The sequence below is a fragment of the Lissotriton helveticus genome, chromosome 6 (assembly GCF_964261635.1).
Source record: "Lissotriton helveticus chromosome 6, aLisHel1.1, whole genome shotgun sequence".
Classification (NCBI taxonomy): Eukaryota; Metazoa; Chordata; class Amphibia; order Caudata; family Salamandridae; genus Lissotriton; species Lissotriton helveticus.
The window spans coordinates 842,236,189-842,257,966 of NC_136067.1; the positions used below are offsets into that span (position 1 = coordinate 842,236,189).

Below are 21,778 nucleotides of genomic sequence, written 5' to 3' on the forward strand. Positions count from 1 at the left end.
GCCTATTCTTGCTGTAAACGAGCTGCTATGAATATCGATTGCAGCAACAATGGTTACCTTGATGGGGTTCCCTTGTCTACCCAACTTTTCAGATAAAAGTAATTCTGTGTGTTAACAATGAGTTGATCCACACAGGTTTGCCTATTCGAAGTAACTGAGAAGATACATTACTAACATTTGCCTGGTGAAAATTCCAGTTGACCAGTTAATATTTTTAATGAATCGAGTTGCAGGCAGCATTATTTTATCTACTGACTTCCTATGGAAAAATGGAATTGCTTATTCCACTTGCATCTAATTGTTCCTTGTCACGTAATTGTGTGATTTGGGTGTTGGCATTTAACTAGTGGGGTTTTCCTAATTTTTAACCGGGCTTCTATCATATAGTGTCCGAAATCTCACATAATAGAAAATCATCTAGCACAAAACAGCTGTGATTGGTCAATAGGAATTTTCACCAGGGTCCTCCCGTAAAAGTGAACATTTGGCTGCTGTATAAATTCAAAATATAATGTAATGCGTGGGGTGTGTGGAAGTAAAATGGAAATAGCTATGAAACAGTTAAAGTGTGGTGTGTGTGTGTGATGAGTGGGAGATGCACCCACTATTAGTTACTAGTCGACACGTGCATGAGTAGGACCCCCATATCATATGCATACGCGACAATGTTGCAAGAAAACACGAGAAGTGTGGGGTGACGCGCTTGGGTGCCTACTGCGTCCCGTGCGCAGTTCTACGTCATTCCTGTTTGTACAGTTCTCGCCTGCTCCTGGGAGAGGCAGGTACTCTACACCTGCGCTCCTTGTTTACCATCCATGGCGTTGGTTCGTAGTAATTTAAAAGCTTGCTTTCAGCACAAATACGAGCAGATACGCCATCAACAATGAACAGTGAGCGGAAACTTGAGGCATGGGACACTCATGTGCGTGGTGAGGGGGCACTACCGTCAGCAGTGATGTCACTTATACCAGGACCGAGTCTCTTTTTTTACCCCGTCTCTCCCGGGACTGGTCCAGCCAGCGTGCGCGTGCTTCCTTCCTGCCTCTGAGCGCGCGCTGCTGCTGCTGGCGCAGGGGCGCGCGCGAGAGACTCAGGTGGAGGGCGCGCGCGACCCGTCCCGCTCCCTCTTTGAGCGCAGGAGTTCCTGCTGCTGTCAGTCCTGTGCTGGGGGAAGGGGGAAGGAGTGGATCCGCAGCTCCCGTCAGCCCATTATCTCTACTGCTGCCCAACCAGTGCCACTGCCGCAGCCGGGACAAGAGGAGAGGTGAGAAAATGGAAGAATGAAAGCGGAGAGCTGACTGTGTTAATTATAATACCCACCCTAGTTAGTACTGGTGTGCGGGAGATGTGGGAGGTGGTACCTAGCTGCTTTTAAAGTTAGCATGGAGCGACAGCATGTATCCTGGGGGTGAGTGTACCGCCCGTCTGCTTGTACTGGGTCCCCCGAGTTGTTCCCTGCTCGCTCCCGGCTTGGCTAGAGGCGCCGCCGCCCTTTCCAAGCGCTGCTCCACGCCGTCTGCAGGTATCCGGTGTCCGCCGCTGCCCCGCGTGCAACCCTAGAACTGTGCGAGCGCGAGGACCCCGGGCGCACTTGGGCTGAGCCGACAGCTGCACTGCTCGGGGTCTCTTACTTGTAGTGTGACCCGAGCTCTTGGTATCTGCCCATGGACTGCTCAGTATGCAACTGCTAGATGTAGCTTTATAATGGGGATGGGCGAGGGAGATAAGAGGGCAGTGCCAAGGGGTGCCAAAGTTAGCAAACGTCTCGTGGGGAGAATCCGGAAATCACATGCAGCAGCTCCCGTGCCAGCTTGAGAGAGTGGCCACATGCACGGGTACCGCCTGGAGCTCTCCAAGGTGCTTACTTCAGGCAGGATGGCCGCAATTTCAAACTGGTGGGTGCCCTGTTACTAATCCAGTCATTTTAAAAATAGAAATATGGAAGCGTAGGTACTCACTATTAAGAGTACCTGTTTGCTGCTGAGAAGTGGCAGGTATTACACAACACCAGTATTTCTTCTGCTCTGCCTGGCGTTGTCCCGCTAGCAAGCTGGCCCCCTTTAACTGCGAACAGCATGCCCGGGCTCCAAGAAGCACCAATTTCTGTTCCCTAAATGTCGCCCATACGCTCGTCACTGCCCTGGCGTCACCGCGCCTACTTCTGTCCCAGGGAGAGCCCTTGCCTTCCTCTGTTTTATATTTAGAGCGTATTGGTCTCAGCCGCGTTCGGGAACCGGACTGTCAGTTTACTTCAGTAAAGGGACTCACCCCACGAACCAGTGTGCACCATGCCACGAGTCCATGATTGTGTTGGACACGGCTTATTGTTAATGAATCATTGTTGGTATTGATTAGATGTTATTAACGTGTTCAAAGAGGGGGTCCGGCCCCCCTCCCAAGCCAACAAGAATGAGACTTCAGCAGTTCATGGTGGAAGTATACATGGACTGTCAGGGCTCATGGTCGGGTACAGTGGAGCACTGGACCTAACCATATCATAATTTCACTGAGGCATAGCATCTGATTTATAACATTGGCTCCATGCCCCATTAGTACTTGAGGTTCAACGCCCTAATATTATTACAAGCCAGCTGCTTCTCAAGCATGGTTTTACACCGTGTCTCAGTTATTCTAATAATTTGATGGGGATTAATTTGCTTTAAACTTCATTCAACCCTGACCTTTGCACAGCATATATTTCACTGACAACATAGGGACATCCATAGACTCAACTGACCTGCTAAATGTTCAAGTAGCAGGGTATTGAACTTTGGTATACTCTTGTAAGTCTAAAGCACTTTTAATGCTGTTGCCTTATATGTTTCCAGATTGAACAAGCAGACGCACTTTGAATGTTGCATCCGCGTGAGGACGCCATGATGTCAGAAGCCAAGCCCGCAATGCATGGACTTCTTTCCTAGGCAGCCATCATTTTCGTTCTTTCCTCTCCCGATGACAAACTCAAGATTGCGAACTCCCTGTCATCCAGTCAACTTTGTATTTATACGCACTGAAGCACTGTCATACTTTTTGTCCACTGTGGCCATCATAAATGCTGACAATCTTGTCTTGTTCAGCATCATGTGATGTAGCACCATACACCAAGCCAGGAGCATGGCACATTTCACGCATCCAGTACAGAGAAAAAGCAGTGCAAGATAAAAGAAAACATGGAGTAAATACTGCTTCAAACAGCCCAGCCATGGGAGAAAACCTAACTTTTTGGGAGAGTTTAATAGTTGGACACCCAGTGTGCTCAAAGTGGAAACCTGAGGCTGAGGGATCTATTTATCACCTTGCTAGTGTTATGTTCATTTTGGGCTACATGGGAGGGAGTGGTTACTCGGGCCTCCTTTACGTCTTCATTTTCATGAGTTTGGGTTTTCTTTGTTCTTTGTTCTGGGCTTGGCTGGACGCCTGTGCCGCAGATGTCTTCTCCTGGAACTTTGCGCTGTTTGTGATATGCATCGTACAGATCATCCATGTGGCGTATCAGCTGCGGAACATCTCCTTCGATAAGGAATTCCAGGAGGTATACAATTCCCTTTTTCAACCACTGGGGATCTCCTTGACGGTGTTTGGGAAGATCATGTCATATTGCAATGCAGAAGTGATCACTTTGGAGAAGGAACACTGTTATGCAATGCAAGGAAAAACTTCAATCGACAAACTCTCATTACTTGTATCAGGAAGGTTTGTGAAAATTTACTGTCTATGTTGATAGATGACTTAATCAAACACTTGCATGTTTTCTCTCAGTGTGCTGAGTTTTCAGATCCAGTGAACATAACAATCACACAGTAATTCTGTATTGCCTGAGATTAGAGTTGCGTAATCATAACAATATGAAAGGTCTCTTTGAAGCACAATCTTTTTTCACTAGATACATTTGTGCACAAGTAACTCCTCATTATTAGTCTGGTGTAAATCCTTAATTGGTATTTGAGTTTTGCAAAATTTATAGCACATCTACATTTTTTCCTTTAAGTTTGCACCAGGAAAAAACTGATATAATGTGCACAGGAAAAACTGTTGAAAAAGCGGTAAAATGTGCAGTATTAGAGGGACGCAACTTTGATACAACAGTTCATCTGTCATTCCAACCACATAATCTCAGTATTGGGACAGACTAGCACAGTCAGTAAATGCTCCAGTCAACGATATTGGTATTTACCGTTTCTACTGCACCAAAATCCAGGGCCCTTGGAATTTGGCCTTCAGCTTCTGAAACATTATTAACTGGTACTGTGGCTATTTCTCGAGCTAATTTCCTTTTTATCCCAGTGAGGGTTCCTAATCCGAAGAAAAACACCCCAACAAAGCTGAATTGCAGTTATCCACATAATAATGCCTGTTGTACCAGTCACGTAACCCTATTACAATCGGTTCCCTTTGGGACACAGTGACAGTCACAAGACTCCTAAAAGTATGTAGTGCCGTTCCTCCTGCTTCTGTTGTAGCTCTAGTCACTGAATGGTGTTAGGAACATGAGTTTCTCATGATGGCATGTGGTTCTTACTGCAACTCTGCACATGTTCTTTAATGACATCAGCTGTGGTTGAAGGAAGCAGTTAGCTGACTCATCTTGTAAAATGTCCCTGCAGATGCTGAACATTCACATCTCACAGTTACAGTAGGAGCTATTCTTGCCTTGCCCCTGCTCTGTCATTCGATTACAGCAGGAGCCAGGAGAGAGAAAATAAATAGAAAACAGACAAATGGAGTCTCCTCACCTAAGCCAGAGTTCTTAGAATGCAATTGATTAACATCAATGACTATTCTACCGGGCATTACCATGATATAATTGACTGCCACATGGTACAAAATATGTCAGTATAGAATATTGTTGAAGAAAACATTCGTCTTGATGGTTTTATAGTGCTAATGTACGTTGTTTTAGGCTGTGTAATAAATAGTCATGTAGGAAGAAGCGAAGAAGTATCACCTGGAAACAGATTGGTATCAAGTTTACCCCAGCATTGTGTTCTAAAAGTGATAGCCAAGGCTGACTGCTTCTCTTAACATAGGCGTTGACAGCTCTCACAATGAATCCATCGTGTTGTCACCAGTACTACCTTAACCGTCCTATAAATTATTAATTCATGCTTGGGCAACTGAATCTGTATCACAGTGCAAATAATGGAATAATGCAGTGTATACCCAAGTTCCCCTGCACAACAATTGATCCCCACACAGATATTTTCCTAAAATGCTGCGTGGGGTTGCGATGGAACCCATACATTACAAATATGCATGTCCATGGCCTTTGGATAACTGTTTCAAAAGAGAGTTTGAGTACACGCCTCGGTTTATTTCAGCATCACAGGCAAGATCCTTTTTTCACCACATTCCCTTTACCCATATGCAAAGCAATCAGTCCCTCCCTCTTTCTACTTCTATTGCACTCCACAGAGAGCAGGCGAGCTCCAGGAGACAGTCAAGTGAATGAATGCATATGTATCACACTAAACACCATGCAGTTGAATTTGGGAGTTCTCATCTCAAGAATTCTAGGTAACCGAAGTGTACTAGGGTGCATTTTTAAGCACATTAGAGAGTAACGTTGGTAAAATTCTGTTAGCACTTATCCTGTTAGCACTTGAAATGGGGACTTTTAAGAAGTAGCCCCACAAATGTTTGAGAATTATAGTTGTAGAATATTCATAGGATATCACATAAGGAGCATTTAAAGACCAACTTTGTTGGGGCCATGGTGGCGTGTTGTTCCCAGCAAGGTTGAGGGAACAATCCTAACCTTACAACATACACTTTGAATTTGCCTAGATTTCAAATGACCATCATATGTAGGCTTCAGTTATCATCTTTAGTCAAAAAATGAACAGGGCTCTTCTAGTCAGGCTGATACCCAGGGGCACTCAACAAACCATGCTGTTTTACTGGGATTGAAGCCTGCGACCTGCGTGCCCCGCAGTATGCCTCTGCAGATAGTGGATTAAACCAATGAGCTGTCTTACTGCTATTGGAATCAACAAGCTGGCGTATGCACATTGATCTGTGGAGCAGAGAGCCAAATATTCATTCTGTTCAGTGCACTTGAGTGAAAAGTTCCATTCGTATCAGCATTTCAATGTAAGACTGACTTGACAGGCTGAGAGAGATGCACTGCTGTCAGCGACCACTCTAGACTAATATAAGTTTCCATGACTATTTCATTATACATAAGCGGTCAAGTGAACCTTCTGCTATGTGCCTGTCTTGGCTTTTCAGACAGCAGAACTTTACTTTCTGGGATGAGTCACTTCATGTTTACTATTATAAGTATTGGTTTAAACATTCCACCGTTCAGAGTGCTTTTTATTAGAAGTGTATTGAATGGCATGTGACAGAGCGCCACATGGCAACTGAGAGTAAGTTACGTCAAAAACAGATACGATCAAATCTAGCCCATCGCTATAGCAGGTAATATACACTATAAATACTACTAAAACGATGACATTTTAAGTGCTGAAAGTGGTTACGTTTGATGGTTATCAATCAATATGGGCACTGTGACAAGCGTTTAGCTTCTTGCTACAAAGTCAGTTATCTATTACTTTGTTTCAGTAACTGCTACAAGAGAAACAAGCATTGGCAATGGCAGTAGGTCTGCTTTATAAGTGACAGTGAAAGTGACTTTAAATACACAATATAGACTGGGCACTCCGTTACTCAGTATACATGCACACTGGTACTCCTCCTTGCTTTCATGCATCCGTTCACCCATCCATTGTCTCTTTCTTGCATTCAGACACTCACCCATGCAAAGTTTAATATATTGACACAGAAACTCAACAAGAGTGTGCAAGTGGAAATGGTGGAAAGACTGTGCCCTGGAAAAGAGAGCAATTTTTAAAAAGCATCTTAAGGATAAATAAGTATTGTTATTGCAGGCAGAGTCTTCCTTTTTGCTGACAAGATAGTACAATCTGCAAATAAATCAAAGAAAATTTTCAAAATTGTGTCAGAATTATCTAAACACGACAGACTATCTCTTCTCTTTTCTACTTCCAGAATTTGTGCAATATGTTAAACTCTTTCTTTGTTGAAAAGATTAAAACTATAAAGGATAGCATCCCTGTTGGCAAGGACAAGACGTTCATTAACTCGGAGGATAGGAACCCTACACTGGCGTAACAAAAATTGAGGGGGTCTCTCTGCACGGTACTTAGAGGGCCCCCCTCCGGGCTCTATCAGGAGCTCTCCGGACAGAGTGCAGTGCCGAAGGGGCCCCCTGGAGCTTGGGGCCCCCCGCACAGCTGGGGCTGCGGGGGCCTGTGTTACACTCCTGGAACCCTACTAATTTAGCTACTTTCCCTTCAGTTAGCAAAGAACGCTTTTCCGAACTGCTGTCTAAGATCAAACAAGGCTCTCCAATAGACCCTTGTCTGTCTAGGGTTCTTAAAACAGTTTTTTTCAGTCATCCCTGTTCCCTCATTGTGCTTACTTAACTCTTCTTTTTCCCAAGGATGTGTGCCCAGATCCTTTAAGGATGCAGTTGTAATCCCTCTTCAGAAGAAATCTGGCAAAGATCCTTTATTGTTAAAAAATCATCATCTCATCTCTCCTTTATCTTTTTTGGTAAAGTTGTTAGACACTCACATAGTATAGTCTTTGTTCACATTTAGAGGAGTCACAATTCTTAGGTGTGTGTCAAGCTAATTTTCAACCTGCACTATCTACTCAGGCATTTATCTTGTCAGTGGTGGATGATATGCATCAGGTGTTAAGAAGGCTCCACTTCTGTGTTGGTTCTACTGGATCTGTCAGTGGCTTAAGACAAGGTCCACCATAATATATTAGTGGACCTTGTCAAAGCTACTGGGCTTTGCACTGCAGCCTTCAACTGGATTAAATCTTTCCTGTAGAATTGGACCCTGTTAGTCTGGCTTGCCCCTTGTAGGGCACCAGAAGTAAATCTGGATTGCAGGCTACCACAAGGCTCCTCTTTAGCCCCACACCGTTTCAACAGCTGCATCCATCATCTCATCCAAGCATTAAGAAACATGATCTGCAAAATCTACAACTCCACAGATGATTTTCAGCTACTCTTTATGCTTGATGGCTGTTGGGCCTCTAAGGATAATTTCCAAAATAAGATGCATTTCCTCCATGATTGGATGAGTAGCAATTATCTGAAACTCGATGCGGATAAAACAGAGCAGTAAATTGAATTATTGGAAAGACTCCATTTGGCCCATCGACATAGGGGATCTGGCACCCCCAAAGAATCCGCCAAAAGTTTGGGAGTCATTATTGATAATGAACTATCCTTAAGATCTCAGTTATGAGCAGTAATCTTTAAGGGTCTAAGAAGGGTTTTTGGTAGGTTATAAAAAAGGGCGCACAGCTGGGTATTGACACAATATTATTTCGTGAATATATGATGAATATGAGGTGCAAAAATGGGTGAGGGGAAAAGTCCTCAATGTAGTGTCAGTCAAGACAGACACTGTATACAGTAGTTTTTAAGACCCATGCACACTCTAAATAATAAGCAAAACTGTCAGTGTAGACATTTTAGTACAATTAGAGACAAAGCATATGATTACAAATAAGTGATCAATATTCTTGGAATCGGTCTTGAGAAAATGTTATGTTATGTTAATATAGACTTATAGAGCGCATTATCACCCTGGGGTATCTAAGCGCTATCAACGGACATACACCACCAGCGAGAGACGCAAAACCACCAGCTCAGAGGGGCCCCCAGGCCTCCAAGAAAAGCACAGTCTTCAGATTCTTCATAAAGGGGAGGAGATTAGTTTCCTTCCGAAGTTTAACTGGAAGGCGGTTCCAAGCCTGAGGGATAGTGCTAGAGAAAGCTCTACTGCCCATAGACGCAAGGTTAAACCGGGGGCAGACCAAGTTACAGGCATCAGCTGACCGAAGGGCCCTACTCGGCATATAGTTGATCAGTCGGTCCTTAATATAGCTAGGGGCTGAGCCATGAATGGCCTTGTGTGCAATACAGAGGCTTTTGAATTTGGTTCTCTGAGTAATTTGAAGCCAATGTAAATCCTGTAGTAAGGGCGTGGCACGTGATCGCCTAGGTTTTTTGAAGATTAATCTGGCTGTGTCGTTCATTACAACCTGGAGCCAAGCCAAGAGAATTTTAGGTAGGCCATAGTATAAGGAATTGCCGTAATCGAGGCGTGCCAGAATCAGGGCAGAGACCGCCAGTCTAAGGGTGGAGAATGACAGCAGTGACGACAGTTTCCGAAGCTGGCGCAACAGACTGACACATGTACCCACCACAGCCAACACCTGCTGTGTCATGGATAGCAGGGCATCAATTTTGATGCCCAAACTTTTTACTGCCACTGCGGGTTCCGGGAAAGGCCCCAATTCTGCCGGCCAGAACAGATCACTCCCCGGATTTGAAGCTGTAGTGACCGCTAGGACTTCAGTTTTGTCAGGGTTTATTTTTAATAAATTAGCCGACATCCAGTTGATGGTGAACTTGAGAATGTCTTGCACTCTCAAGTGAGCCGTAGGTGAATGGTCAATCTGGATCAGAATTTGAGTGTCGTTGGCATAATTATAAACCCTGCAGTCCATCTGGTTCAGTGCTGCTATCAGGGGCTGCAAATAGATGTTAAAAATGCAGAGGTGATAAAGCTGAACCCTGGGGCACTCCACATGTCAGCCTGGCTGGGTTGGACACTAAATCCGCTAGTTGGACTCGCTGGAAGCGTTCCCTAAGAAAGGAAGTCAGCCAGGCCTAAACCGTGCCCTGGATCCCTAGATCCTTAATCCGCGATAGTAGTCGGCCATGATCAACGGTGTCAAACACCGCGGATAAGTACAATAAGACCAGAGCACACAGAGTTTTCTTATCAGCCCTGAGTCTCAGGTCATCCAGCACGGAAAGCATGACCAATTCCGTGCTGTGATGAGCTCTGAACCCAGCCTGATTGGGCTCAAGGAGATAATTACACTCTAGGAAGTAGGTGAGAGAATGTAAAACATGCTGTTCTAGAATTTTTGCCAAAAAAGGCAGCTGAGAGATTGGCCTAAAGTTCTTTACATTTTTAGGATTTGCACCTGGTTTCTTTAGAAGCAGAACCACCCGGGCTTCCTTAAAATTAGAAGGGACAAGTCCCGTCTCCAAGGAACGGTTCAAAAGGGCAAGCACTTTATCCTCCATGCCTGGCCATCCCAGCTTAAACATTTCAGGAGGGCAGGGGTCCGCTGGAGAGCCTGATTTCACCCGGCCTACTAGGGTGGACAGAGACTCCTTGGTAAGGGAGGGCAGACTAGTCAAAAAGTTCGTTGTCAGCCTAGGAAGAATGGAAGGAGGCTCGATTGAACAAAGAAGGTTTGGGGTATGACTGATTTCTGTCATCAAATCCTTTATCTTATCCAAGAAAAAGGTTTGAAAATCATGGCAGTCCTTTTGACTAAAAGTCGGGTTTGGCACCCTAACCGTCCTCAAATCGTTTAGAACCTTAAACACTTCTTTCTGCGGGTTGGCAGCCTCCGTAATTGTCACCTCATAAAATTCGGCCTTCCTCAAGCGGATGGCTTTTTTATATGCAGCGAACTTCAATGCATAAGCAGCAAAAGCACTGGGTTTGTGAGACTTACGCCATGCTCTCTCACATTGGCGGAGGACTTGTTTTTGTTCCCTAAGAGTATTATTAAACCAAGGTGTCCCCTTACCCTTGTCTACCAGTCTGATTTTATGGGCCGGTGCCACTACCTCGATGGCATCCCTAAGTGTAGACAACAGGGTAACACTTTCGGTCTCCAAATCGTCCATCATGGGTGAAAGGTTATTAGAATGCAATAGGATAGCTGTCAGGTCAGTCGCTTTGACCTGCCTCCAACTACGCAATGTTTTCCATTCCGGTTTAGCTTTTGCTCTTCTTGTAAAGAGTGGATATTGACCTTCAATCAGATAGTGGTCTGACCAAGAACATGGAGAGACCACTGAGGCACCTATGAGTGAGCAGGTTGACCAAACCAGATCCAATATGTCCCTCTTCTAAATATTTTGTCTGATCGTCCTTCGGGGTTATTTCCCAGTGAAAATTAAAATACCCAAGCACCACCAATCCTTCATAGCGGGTGCGGAAGTCATGAACCAATTTCAGAAAAGGCTCCATAAACCTAGTTGTTGTGTTAGGTGGACGGTGCGAGATAGATTAGGGTGAGCGAGTGTTACATCTGACACTCCGAACACGTTGGGAACTATTGAAATTGATGATTTGAGATCTAGAAAATCCGCGTTCCTCCACAGGTATATTTGATTGAAGGATCGGTGAAAGGCACTCAGAAGTAATTAACCTCAATGTATCAGACAGGTGCATCTGACATCTGTAATCCGAACTGCGCGCCGGGTAAGGCCACTATCTCGCAATACAAAGATTAACTTGACAAGAAATTCTCCATTTATCGTGTATATTGCTGAAAAAAAATCCAGGGCCCTGTCGGGTCGGAAGGCATCACCAACGGAGCGCCCTGAGGAGTCGCGGGAAGATTGTCCCAGACGCGACGAAACACGTGTCGGCTGGTTTCCGTGAACATTAAAAAACACCCTTTTCTCAAGACCGATTCCAAGAATATTGATCACTTGTTTGCAATCATATGCTTTGTCTCTTATTGTACTAAAATGTCTACACTGACAGTTTTGTTTATTATTTAGAGTGTGCATGGGTCTTAAAAAATGAGCAGTAATCTTGTCCTGTTTCTTATGTCTCCGAAAAGGATTACAAAAAATAGCCAGATTCCTTACTTTCGAAGCCTGACCCAAGTGATCATGGCTTTGGTTACTTCCCGTCTTGATTATGCTAATTTTCGATATATTGGCTTAGCAAAATTATCACTTATTAGACGTAAGATTGTTTAGAATCAAGCAGCACGCCACACCTAGAAACAGCCTAGAAACTGTCACATTACTCCTCTTTTGAGAGACCTTCATAGGCTCCATCTGGAGCAATGAATTATCTTTAAAATTGGTTGCATTACTTTTAAGGCTCTTGCTGAAGAAGGCCTCTCTTTTATTAAATCCAGATTCAAGAAATATACCCCAAGCCAGAGACTTCTCTCTTCTTCCCAGAATCTTCTGGCCATTCCCAAATAAAAAAAGAAAAGGACGGGTGGCATCAGATTCGCTGTGCTAGCTCAGCGGAACTGGAACTCCTTTCCTCTCATAATATGGCTCTCTCTGGACTACTTGAAGTTCAGGCAGGCGCTAAAGACCTGCTATTTTGGCAAGCACATTGTTAGTACAATCTTGATGGAGTTCTTTAATCGTGTTCCTTCTCTGTACCTCAGAGCCAAGAAACCTTGTGGTGTACGTGCACTTAACAACCTCTTATAACAGAAAGATTAAAACAATACAAGTATAAAAAACAAAAATTCCACTTTCTAAACTTAGTGGACATATACTTGCAATAGAAAGTAAAAAAAAATGAGCAGACCATGACCAGGTTGAAATAGCATTATATATAGTGTATTAATGTATTACAATTCAAACTTGGTTCACAGAAGACATTTGTCCATTATATTGGAAAGGTAAAACAGGGATACATTATGATAGTGCCATTCCAGGATGGCCATTTATAAAAGAGCACAGTGCGTGGCCATCTGTGAATAGTATAGTGCATATTGTATCATTGTTATACTGATCAAAATTGGCTAACACGTTGCTTTTACCATTTTGGAATGTAACACAGTGTAAATATAATACACTCTCAAATTTCTATTGGCTTTAATATATGCCTTTCACAACAAATAAGTCAAACTTACTGCCTTTGTCTCAACTTCTCAACTTTATATAATAAACAGACCAGACCAATGACATCTGCCAAAACGTTTCCCAGTATGTGGCAAGTTCACTTCCACTTTTTGCCCATTGTCGAATTCCTCTCTGGCACCTCACCATGGGCGCAACTGCCACTACAATAGCTGGAAGGGATATTACCCAGCGCAGTACCAATAGTGGGCTGTGGATTGACACCTTTTTGTTTGATAAAGTTGAAATCGAGCAAAGAGCAGCGAGCGACAGTGTTAAATTGGAAGAGGAATGAGACATGAAAGAGGGCAGCAGTGCTTGCTTCTTTCCTAGGTTATGGCTAGAACAGGTCACCTCCATTACTGTGCAGTCTGCTTCCGCAGCCCATCTGTCACTCATCGCTTTCTGCACATTTTTGTTTTTAAAGGTTGGGCAGGTTTACATTGATAAAAAGAAAATGGAGCAGTCAGGTCAACACGTATGATAGAGGCATGCAAGGGATTTTAGTGCATGCTCCCATGTATGCTATAGAGACACCATTTTTGTAAAACATGTAAGCACCTGTGAGGAATTCACTGCAGGAACATCGCCAACAGGTGAAATTAAATGTCATTCTTCCAGTGAATTTACCTGGAACCTACCGTGACAAAGCCAGCATTTACTATCTTGGTGTTGACAGCAGACTTCTACTACTGAAATGCACTAGAGCATTGTGATGAACAAGTGTACATCAAACATGGCTGCCCCATCTATCCATGCTTTGCCTTCCCATTGCTTGGAGGTATATGGTACAGTGCCTAGTTAGTTAAAAATTGTGCCTGGGATCAAAGATTTTCTTATGTTTCCACCATCGGCGCTCCTTCATTTTGCTCAATGGATACTCTTTTCTCGACTCACTAGTATAGTACAAGTATTTTCTTTTGAGTTAAAAAGTGTAATGTGATCCAACTCACACTACTCTCCCAAGTTTAACTTTCCCCCTTAGATTATTGCTGCAAAGTTTGAGTAATTTTACGTTACTATTTTTAATCTGACTTGTTGTTTATTTTGTGCTGTTTTAAAGATGTAAATGTTGATCGCATGGTGGTAAGTTCCACCCTTTTAATTATTTTTTTTATAAATCAAATAAAAGTATTATCAATCGGCGCTCCCAAGTGCTGCCATTGCCAAATCCCAAGCCCACCTAGTTTTGATTCAACCTCATTCCTCTTTCTTCCATCATTCTATCTTTCTTGTCTTTCTATCTCACTTTCAGGTTATTTTTCATCTCTGTGTCACGGCTTCCTATATTTCTTATTTTTGTTTCTTAATTCTTTATTGAAAATTAAAGATGAATATCTCAACATAAGTAATGCACAGTATAATAGATTCACAGGGTATATTGTCATCACAGGTGTATGTGTGCAATTGAGAAATAAAACTGTGCAGAACAAAGTGAGGAAAGGGAGGAGATTGATGGTATACAAGGGACCAGGAACAAGTAGAGGGAGGGAGGAAAGGAAGGGGAAGGAGAGGAGAAGATAAGGATAGTGGGGGGGTAAATGGTTATATATCAACATGAAAGGCAGACACTGTTGCATCCTTGTTCATTTTCTGCCTTTTTCTTCTGCTCTGGGTCAAAGTCTCATGATGATACATCAGTTCCGGTCCCAAAAACATGAATCTGTAGCCACATGCACAAATTAAGCATTGGTGGTGTTGTCCTTGGAGGGCGTACTGCAGCTTGCACAGGCCCAGCAGTGCAGGCCAGTGCTTGCAAGCAAATCATACCCAAATTGCATATTGCTACTGTAAATTGGATAAGGTTCCCACCGGCGCTTCACACTGTCTGGGCCAGGGATGGAACATGTTGCAATTTGCAGCTTTCTTATACTTGCTTAAAGCAGTAGAGGAAGTTCTCCAAATACACGCCTCATAAAATGAGAAAAAGGTTGCATTGCCAGTCTTAGGCAAGCAGAGGAATGGCTCACAGCGGAGGCCCGTGCAGGTAAGAGCAGTGGGGCCAGGTGGGAGGGAGAAGAAGGGGGGATTTCGACAGACAACTGTGAGGTAAAATTAATTATTTATTTAATTTTCCCTTGTCGTATGTCGAAATCCCCCCACCCGACCCCAACGTCTCACCGCTCTTACCTGCACAGGCAGCGGCTGATGGCGTAGTATGTACACCTACATACTTGTAGCGCCATGGCAAAGCCAACATAGCTTATAGATGCTTCTGGCTGTTTACTTTAATATTTGGAATAACCGCGTTAAGGAAATACAACAGTTTATATACACCGGTCCTTGAGAGGCAAATAGTAGCACCAAGTAAACATTACCTTTTGGTCATACATTTAAAAAGATGTTCAGTTTGGAGAAATTACCCACTTTAGAGAAAAGGCTCAAAAGGGGTCAAACACCTTCGTGCAGTTGATTGTGAGACAGTCCTTGGTTTCTTTCCAAAGTTGTCTGACAGAATGAGGTGACTCAGCAGTCTCTGGAGGCTAAGCGCTAGCCCAAGTCATTGCATAACTTGAATGAAATGCAAATTGATGTAAACTGTGAAAATTTGGTAATGGAAACAGATATAGAATATTCCATTGTTCCTCTGCATTGCTAGTATACATGTTCAGATGCATCTTACGACTGTTGCATTAATATTTCCCTCTTTTAAGAGTTTATTTCTGTGCACCTTCAGCATTACCTTGCTTTAATACATATATCAAAATGTTCTCCCTTTGTCTGTTGGTCAGGTGCTCCTGTGCCCTAGGAATGTGCACGGAGTAGATCACTAGATTCATTTGCTTGCATTACGAATGAATCATGAAAGTTGGATAGAGAAGCACTTTTGAAAAAACTGGAAGATATTCCAGCACTAATTTGATTGGAGTAAATACAGTCACGTTTTGGGATGAGGGCCTACTTCCTAACTGAAGTGTGAGGGATGTATTAGTCTTTCTGAGTTCTAGTATCATTCCTATCATGATCACTGACATTTTCTGTAGACATTGTAAAATCTTCTGGGCTTTGCTTAAATCTACTCTGACTACTTAACAGAGATTTATTAACTTATTGATGTAGCCATATAGTCTAATGTTAGTACTTTACTAATTTTCATTACAGTATCACAGTTTGACTTTCATTTTCCAGTTTGAATACATTTTGATTTTTAAAGCCTTTTCTGAAAAGTTTTATTTTGTTAGAGCGTTTTCTTGAGAAAAAGAAACACATTATGCATATTCAACGAAATATATTTGTGTCAAATATGCAAATTGCATATTCTCATTAGAATCTATTTACTGGGGTGCTCCAGAATTTTTCAAACCCGTCAGCCCCAATCTTATTTATCAAAATGTCACCCAAAATATATGAAGAATGTCTGACATATCAGTCTCAAATTGGTGAAAAGATTAACAAAACAACACATGACCTTTGCATATAGGTTGCTAGTTTCGTATATATTCTTAGTTAAATTATTACCCCTTTTCTACAGTAATTAACTTTGCCTTTATTTTTGCATAATTGAAATCAAATGTTAGTTGCACCTTGGTTCAGCAGCTGTGCTAAGCTAAATAATTTCACCATCTTTGGTTTCTGGGAGAACGGGAGACGACAATTCATTCAATAGGACATCGTTATTTCATATTGTAACGAAAGACACCAGTGCCGCATATTGTGTATGTTTGAGTACAAGAATTAATTAACAGATATCAATTATTGAACAAGCATAACCATCCCTACAAGTAACACTAAGGTTATCCGCTTCATTATGACTATTTACGCAATGGACTAGATTCACAGAAGCACACAAATGTGTGGCTGTAGGGTGACCAACCGTCCGTAAATTTCACGGACAGTCCGTAATTTTGGTGTCCTGTCCGTTGTCCGTCATTATTCCTTTTACGGACGCCTTTTGTCCGTAATTTTAGGGGATTAATTACACTACAGAACACTGCTGTTCCCCTGCGAGAAGGCCCAAGTGTTTAAAAGTTCTTGGGGCCAGCTCACACTTCTCTTCTGAACTCCACATGATGCAGCAGGCCCTCCCTGACCTCACACAGGCTGTGGACAGGAACCATTGTCATTCTGATTGAGGCTGATTATCACCTTTAGAACGACAATGCGCAGTCTGCCTTTAACATAACATGGCAAGTGAGTGCCCTGGAGGCCAGGGACTCACTTGGAGCCCATATTTATTTATAAAGTTTTATATAGCGCAAACAAGATCCCAAAGGATATCAGAGTGCTATACAATAAATTATTATTAGATTGCAATTACTTATTACAGGGAAGCTTTCGGCATTCAGCATACTGTGGGGAACTTGCAGCAGCTTGCCAATGTTGCTCATTGATAGCCCAACATAAATAAATCACAGTATCTTAAACCCTTGGCTGCTGGGGCTATTCCCCTGCTGTGCTGGGGGGCGGGGTGGGGGCGACCCCATGCTCATGATGAGCTCAGCTCGTCATGAGCCACGGTGCTCCGGTGCTCATGACGAGCTGAGCTCGTCACGACCACGCCCGTTTAATGGAACGCTCAGCACAGCAGGGTAATTAGCCCAGCGTGCAAGCTTTTCACGGGCCATGACGAGCTCAGCTCGTCAAGAGCATCGGAGCACTGTGGCTCATGACGAGCTGAGCTCGTCATGAGCATGGAAGGGGTTAAATAAAACTATACCACCCACATCCGAACAAATCAAATCTCGTATGCCCTGGTGCTGACAAAATAACTCTGCATGTTACTATTGGATCACTTCGCTTTTTCAGTTCGTATTTTTTTTCTAATGTATTAAGTATAGTAGGAGCAGTGCTAGGGCAGGAGCAGTGACCGGGCAGGAGCAGTGACTGAGCAGGAGCTGTGACAGGGCAGGAGTGATGATAGGGCAGGAGCAGTGACAGGGAGGATTAGTGACTGAGCAGGAGCAGTGACAGGGCAGGAGCAGTGACAGGGCAGGAGTAGTGACTGAGCAGGAGCAGTGACAGGCAGGAGCGGTGATAGGGCAGGAGCAGTGACAGGGAGGATTAGTGACTGTCACTCTACTTGGAGCACAGGGGGAAAGAAGGAGGAGGCTGCCCCACACTCAAAGCCTGTATAAACAACAAGAGACTCCTCATTCAGGACACATCTTTCATTATAAACGTGATATTTTGGGACAGTCAATTTTCTTTCATTCCCTATTTATATGAATTTTATTTATTCATATATGTCACCGTGTCAGATTCATAAATAGAAGACCACACGTCAACTGCCACCTACAAACCCCACATTACATACAATGAAAAAATGTGAGGAGAGAGAGAGAGCACCTCACGGAAGAACCGCCACAAGGGGTTACTGGCTAGTGATTACCAGTTTACCCACTTATCATCATTGGTGACTCTCTCTCACTCGTGAAAGGAAGAGAAAAGAAAAGGAAGTGAAATCAACAGATAATTTCACTATTCAGGAGACACAAATAATAACTCCCACTTGTACACACATCAACACAAACACCCCTAGTGAAAAATCAAAAGTGTAGTTTTCACCACTAAAATTGAGAAGCTTGCTGGCCACTTTGACTTTTATTCTGGGCTGCAAACCTTTCAAACTAAAATTGGTTTCTGTTGTACCCAACCTAATATTGAATTGCCAACATGTTTCGTTGCTGTCTTGTTTCGCAACTTCATCAGGGCTTACAGGGGTTCATCCTTTCACTCATTCCACGGTGTTTTTCAGTTCAACACCTCGAGGTGGCGAAGTTGCAACATACCCTCACACCCCCTGTCAGGGTCTTTGTGTCAGCTGATCACGTTTCCTTGCGAAACCCACCGTACTGCTGGGGTTCGCTGCCGCATCCCACCGGCGTTTTAGGAGCTCCTAAAACGCCGGTGGGACGCGGCGTTTTAGCCAGTAACCCCTTGCGGCGGATCTTCCGTGAGGTGCTCTCTCTATCTCCTCACATTTTTTCATTGTATGTAATGTGGGGTTTGTAGGTGGCAGTTGACGTGTGGTCTTTTATTTATGAATCTGACACGGTGACATATATGAATAAATAAAATTCATATAATTAGGGAATGAAAGAAAATTGACTATCCCAAAATGTCACGTTTATAATGAAAGATGTGTCCTGAAGGAGGAGTCTCTTGTTTATATAGGATTAGTGACTGAGCAGGAGCAGTGACAGGGCAGGAGCAGTGATAGGGAGGATTAGTGACTGAGCAGGAGCAGTGACAGGGCAGGAGCAGTGATAGGGAAGGGGCGGTGATAGGGCAGGAGCGGTGGCAGGGCAGAAGCAGTGACCGGGCTGGAGCAGTGACTGAGTAGGAGACGTGACTGAGCAGGAGCAGTGACAGGGCAGGAGCGGTCACAGGGCAGGAGCAGTGATAGGGCAGGAGCGGTGACGGGGCAGGAGCGGTGACGGGGCAGGAGCGGTGACGGGGCAGGAGCGGTGACAGGGCAGGAGCGGTGACCGGGCAGGAGCGGTGACAGGGCAGGAGCGGTGACCGGGCAGGAGCAGTGACCGGGCAGGAGCGGTGACTGAGCAGGAGCGGTGACAGGGCAGGAGCAGTGACCGGGCAGGGGCGGTGACAGGGAAGGGGTGGTGACAGGGCAGAAGCGGTGACAAGGCAGAAGCGGTGACAGGGCAGGAGCGGTGACAGGGCAGGAGCGGTGACAGAGCAGGAGCAGTTACAGTGCAGGAGCGGTGACAGGGCAGGAGCGGTGGCAGTGCAGGAGCGGTGACAGGGCAGCAGCGGTGACAGGGCAGGAGCAGTGACTGGACAGGAGCAGTGAAAGGGTAGGAGCAGTGACTGAGCAGGAGCAGTGACAGGGCAGGAGCAGTGACCGGGCAGGATCAGTGACTGAGCAGGAGCAGTGATGGGACAAGAGCAGTGACTCATCAGGAGCAGTGACTGGGCAGGAGCAGTGACAGGGCAGGAGCGGTGATAGGGCAGGAGCGATGACAGGGCAGGAGCAGTGACTGGGCAGGAGCAGTGAAAGGGCAGATGCAGTGACTGACCAGGAGCTGTGACAGGGCAGGAGCGATGACAGGGCAGGAGCAGTGACGGGGCAGGAGCGATGACAGGGCAGGAGCAGTGACGGCGCAGGAGCAGTGACAGGGCAGAAGCAGTGACTGAGCAGGAGCTGTGACTGAGTGGAAGCGGTGACAGGGCAGGAGCGGTGACAGGGCAGGAGCAATGACAGGGCAGGAGCAGTGACAGGGCAGGAGCAGTGACTGAGCAGGTGCGGTGACAGGGCAAGAGCAGTGACAGGGCAGGAGCGGTAATAGGGCAGGAGCTGTGGCAGGGCAGGAGCGGTGACAGGGCAGGATCAGTGAGAGGGCAGGACCGGGCAGGAGCAGTGATCGAGCACTAGCAGTGATAGGGCAGGAGCGGTGAAAGGGCAGGAGCAGTGAAAGGGCCGGAGCAGTGACTGAGCAGGAGCAGTGACAGGGCAGGAGCAGTGACTGGGCAGGAGCAGTGACAGGGCAGGAGCAATGACAGGGCAAGAGAAGTGACTGGGCAGGAGCAGTGATAGGGCAGGAGTGGTGAGCGGTGATAGGGCAGGAGCAGTGACAAGGCAGGAGCAGTGACTGAGCAGGAGCAGTGATAGGGCAGGAGTGGTGAGCGGTGACAGGGCAGGAGCGGTGACTGGGCAGGAGCAGTGACAGGGCAAGAGCGGTGATACGGCAGGAGCGGTGACTGAGCAGGAGAGGTGACAGGGCAGGAGCGGTGACGGGGCAGGAGCAGTGACGGGGCAGGAGCAGTGACCGGGCAGGAGTGGTGACCGGGCAGAAGCGGTGACCGGGCAGGAGTTGTGACCGGGCAGGAGTGGTGACCGGGCAGGAGTGGTGACCGGGCAGGTCAGTGACCGGTAGGAGAAGTGACCGGCCAGGAGAAGTGACAGGGTACTATGGCACTCGTCATAGTTTGAGGAGGAGAGATGCACCTAATTTAAGATAAGCAAAGTCAGAGACATCACGGAGATTGCAGAGGCTGTTTTTGGACACCCTCAAAGCTGATTTCGGGTTCCCCAGACTGCTCTACAAACTATTCATGTTTATTGCTTGAGTTCTGAGAGGCCCGTGAATGCTTGAGCTGAAGCCCTAACACACACCAGAGACAAAAATGAACAAATGAACCAGTGGAACCAGTGGAACCTGCCGACCACAATAAGCTGCAAAACATAACCACAGGACATTACTTTTGTTTCCAAACCAGTCTGCAACACATGGGGATCGTTTAATGATTTCTGCCTTTTGTGTGATACTTCATAGACTGGGATCAACCTGAGCAATGACAGATCGCTGGACCAAGATTTCAGAGCAGTTTACGGCACTGTGCCAGTGTGGCCAGAATCTCGGTGGCCTTGAGCCTGTAGCACCTCGGGCTGTAAAACAGGTGAATGCAAGCAAACATCCAAAGCGCCAAGAACTTTAGAAGGGTGCTTGTGACGCTGCACAAATAATGTCTTCTACTCATTCATTACCCGTGCTGGCCACATAATTAAACAAATTTACTGGTGCTTCTCTTGGCGAAAGTACTAAGCCTCGCAAGAGAAGCACTCAAAAAGCAGCATATGCTATAGTACACCAGTGGGATTTTGGAAGATATCCCCAAGCAAAGCAAGTTTCGTCCACACAGACCCACATTCTGGATCTACAAGAGGTTCAAAGGCTGGTTCCCCCCCAGACTCTCCCAAGTATATTACCCGATGCATGAACCATGAACCAGGACCATGAACTGTAAACAAAATATCAGGTTGGAAAACCCAGTGCAGTAACCATATAAATAGATTATGATTATAGGAAATACCACAAAAATACTTGCACAGAAATGAAATGAAAATGGCACTTATAAAGTGCATGGCTACCATAAGGCCTCCCAGCGCTGAAAGGTGCGCCCATACTGGAAAACCGTAAAGTACAAGAATGTTTCAACCTAATATAAACTTATTTTGACTTGTACTGATGTTCTGTGTCTATTTACTTACTTATATGCTAGTGGATGACCTCCTCTGATGTGTCTGTAAACTGTATCTTTTGTCTCTAATTTTTTCCCTCAATTTTGACCTTCTGTGCT

The 21,778-nt window shown here is 45.0% G+C and overlaps 1 protein-coding gene across 1 annotated transcript in view; it reads left to right on the top strand.

The window, feature by feature from the left end:
* The first annotated feature begins 1,125 nt into the window (after positions 1 to 1,125).
* Positions 1,126 to 21,778, top strand: part of POPDC3 (popeye domain cAMP effector 3) — a 216,680-nt gene continuing 196,027 nt past the window's right edge. Inside the window, exons 1-2 of the mRNA XM_078648449.1 lie at positions 1,126 to 1,264; positions 2,829 to 3,693. Of these exons, the coding sequence (XP_078504575.1) occupies positions 3,053 to 3,693 (641 nt within the window). The 5' untranslated portion in view covers positions 1,126 to 1,264; positions 2,829 to 3,052. The remainder of the gene's footprint in view (positions 1,265 to 2,828; positions 3,694 to 21,778) is intronic.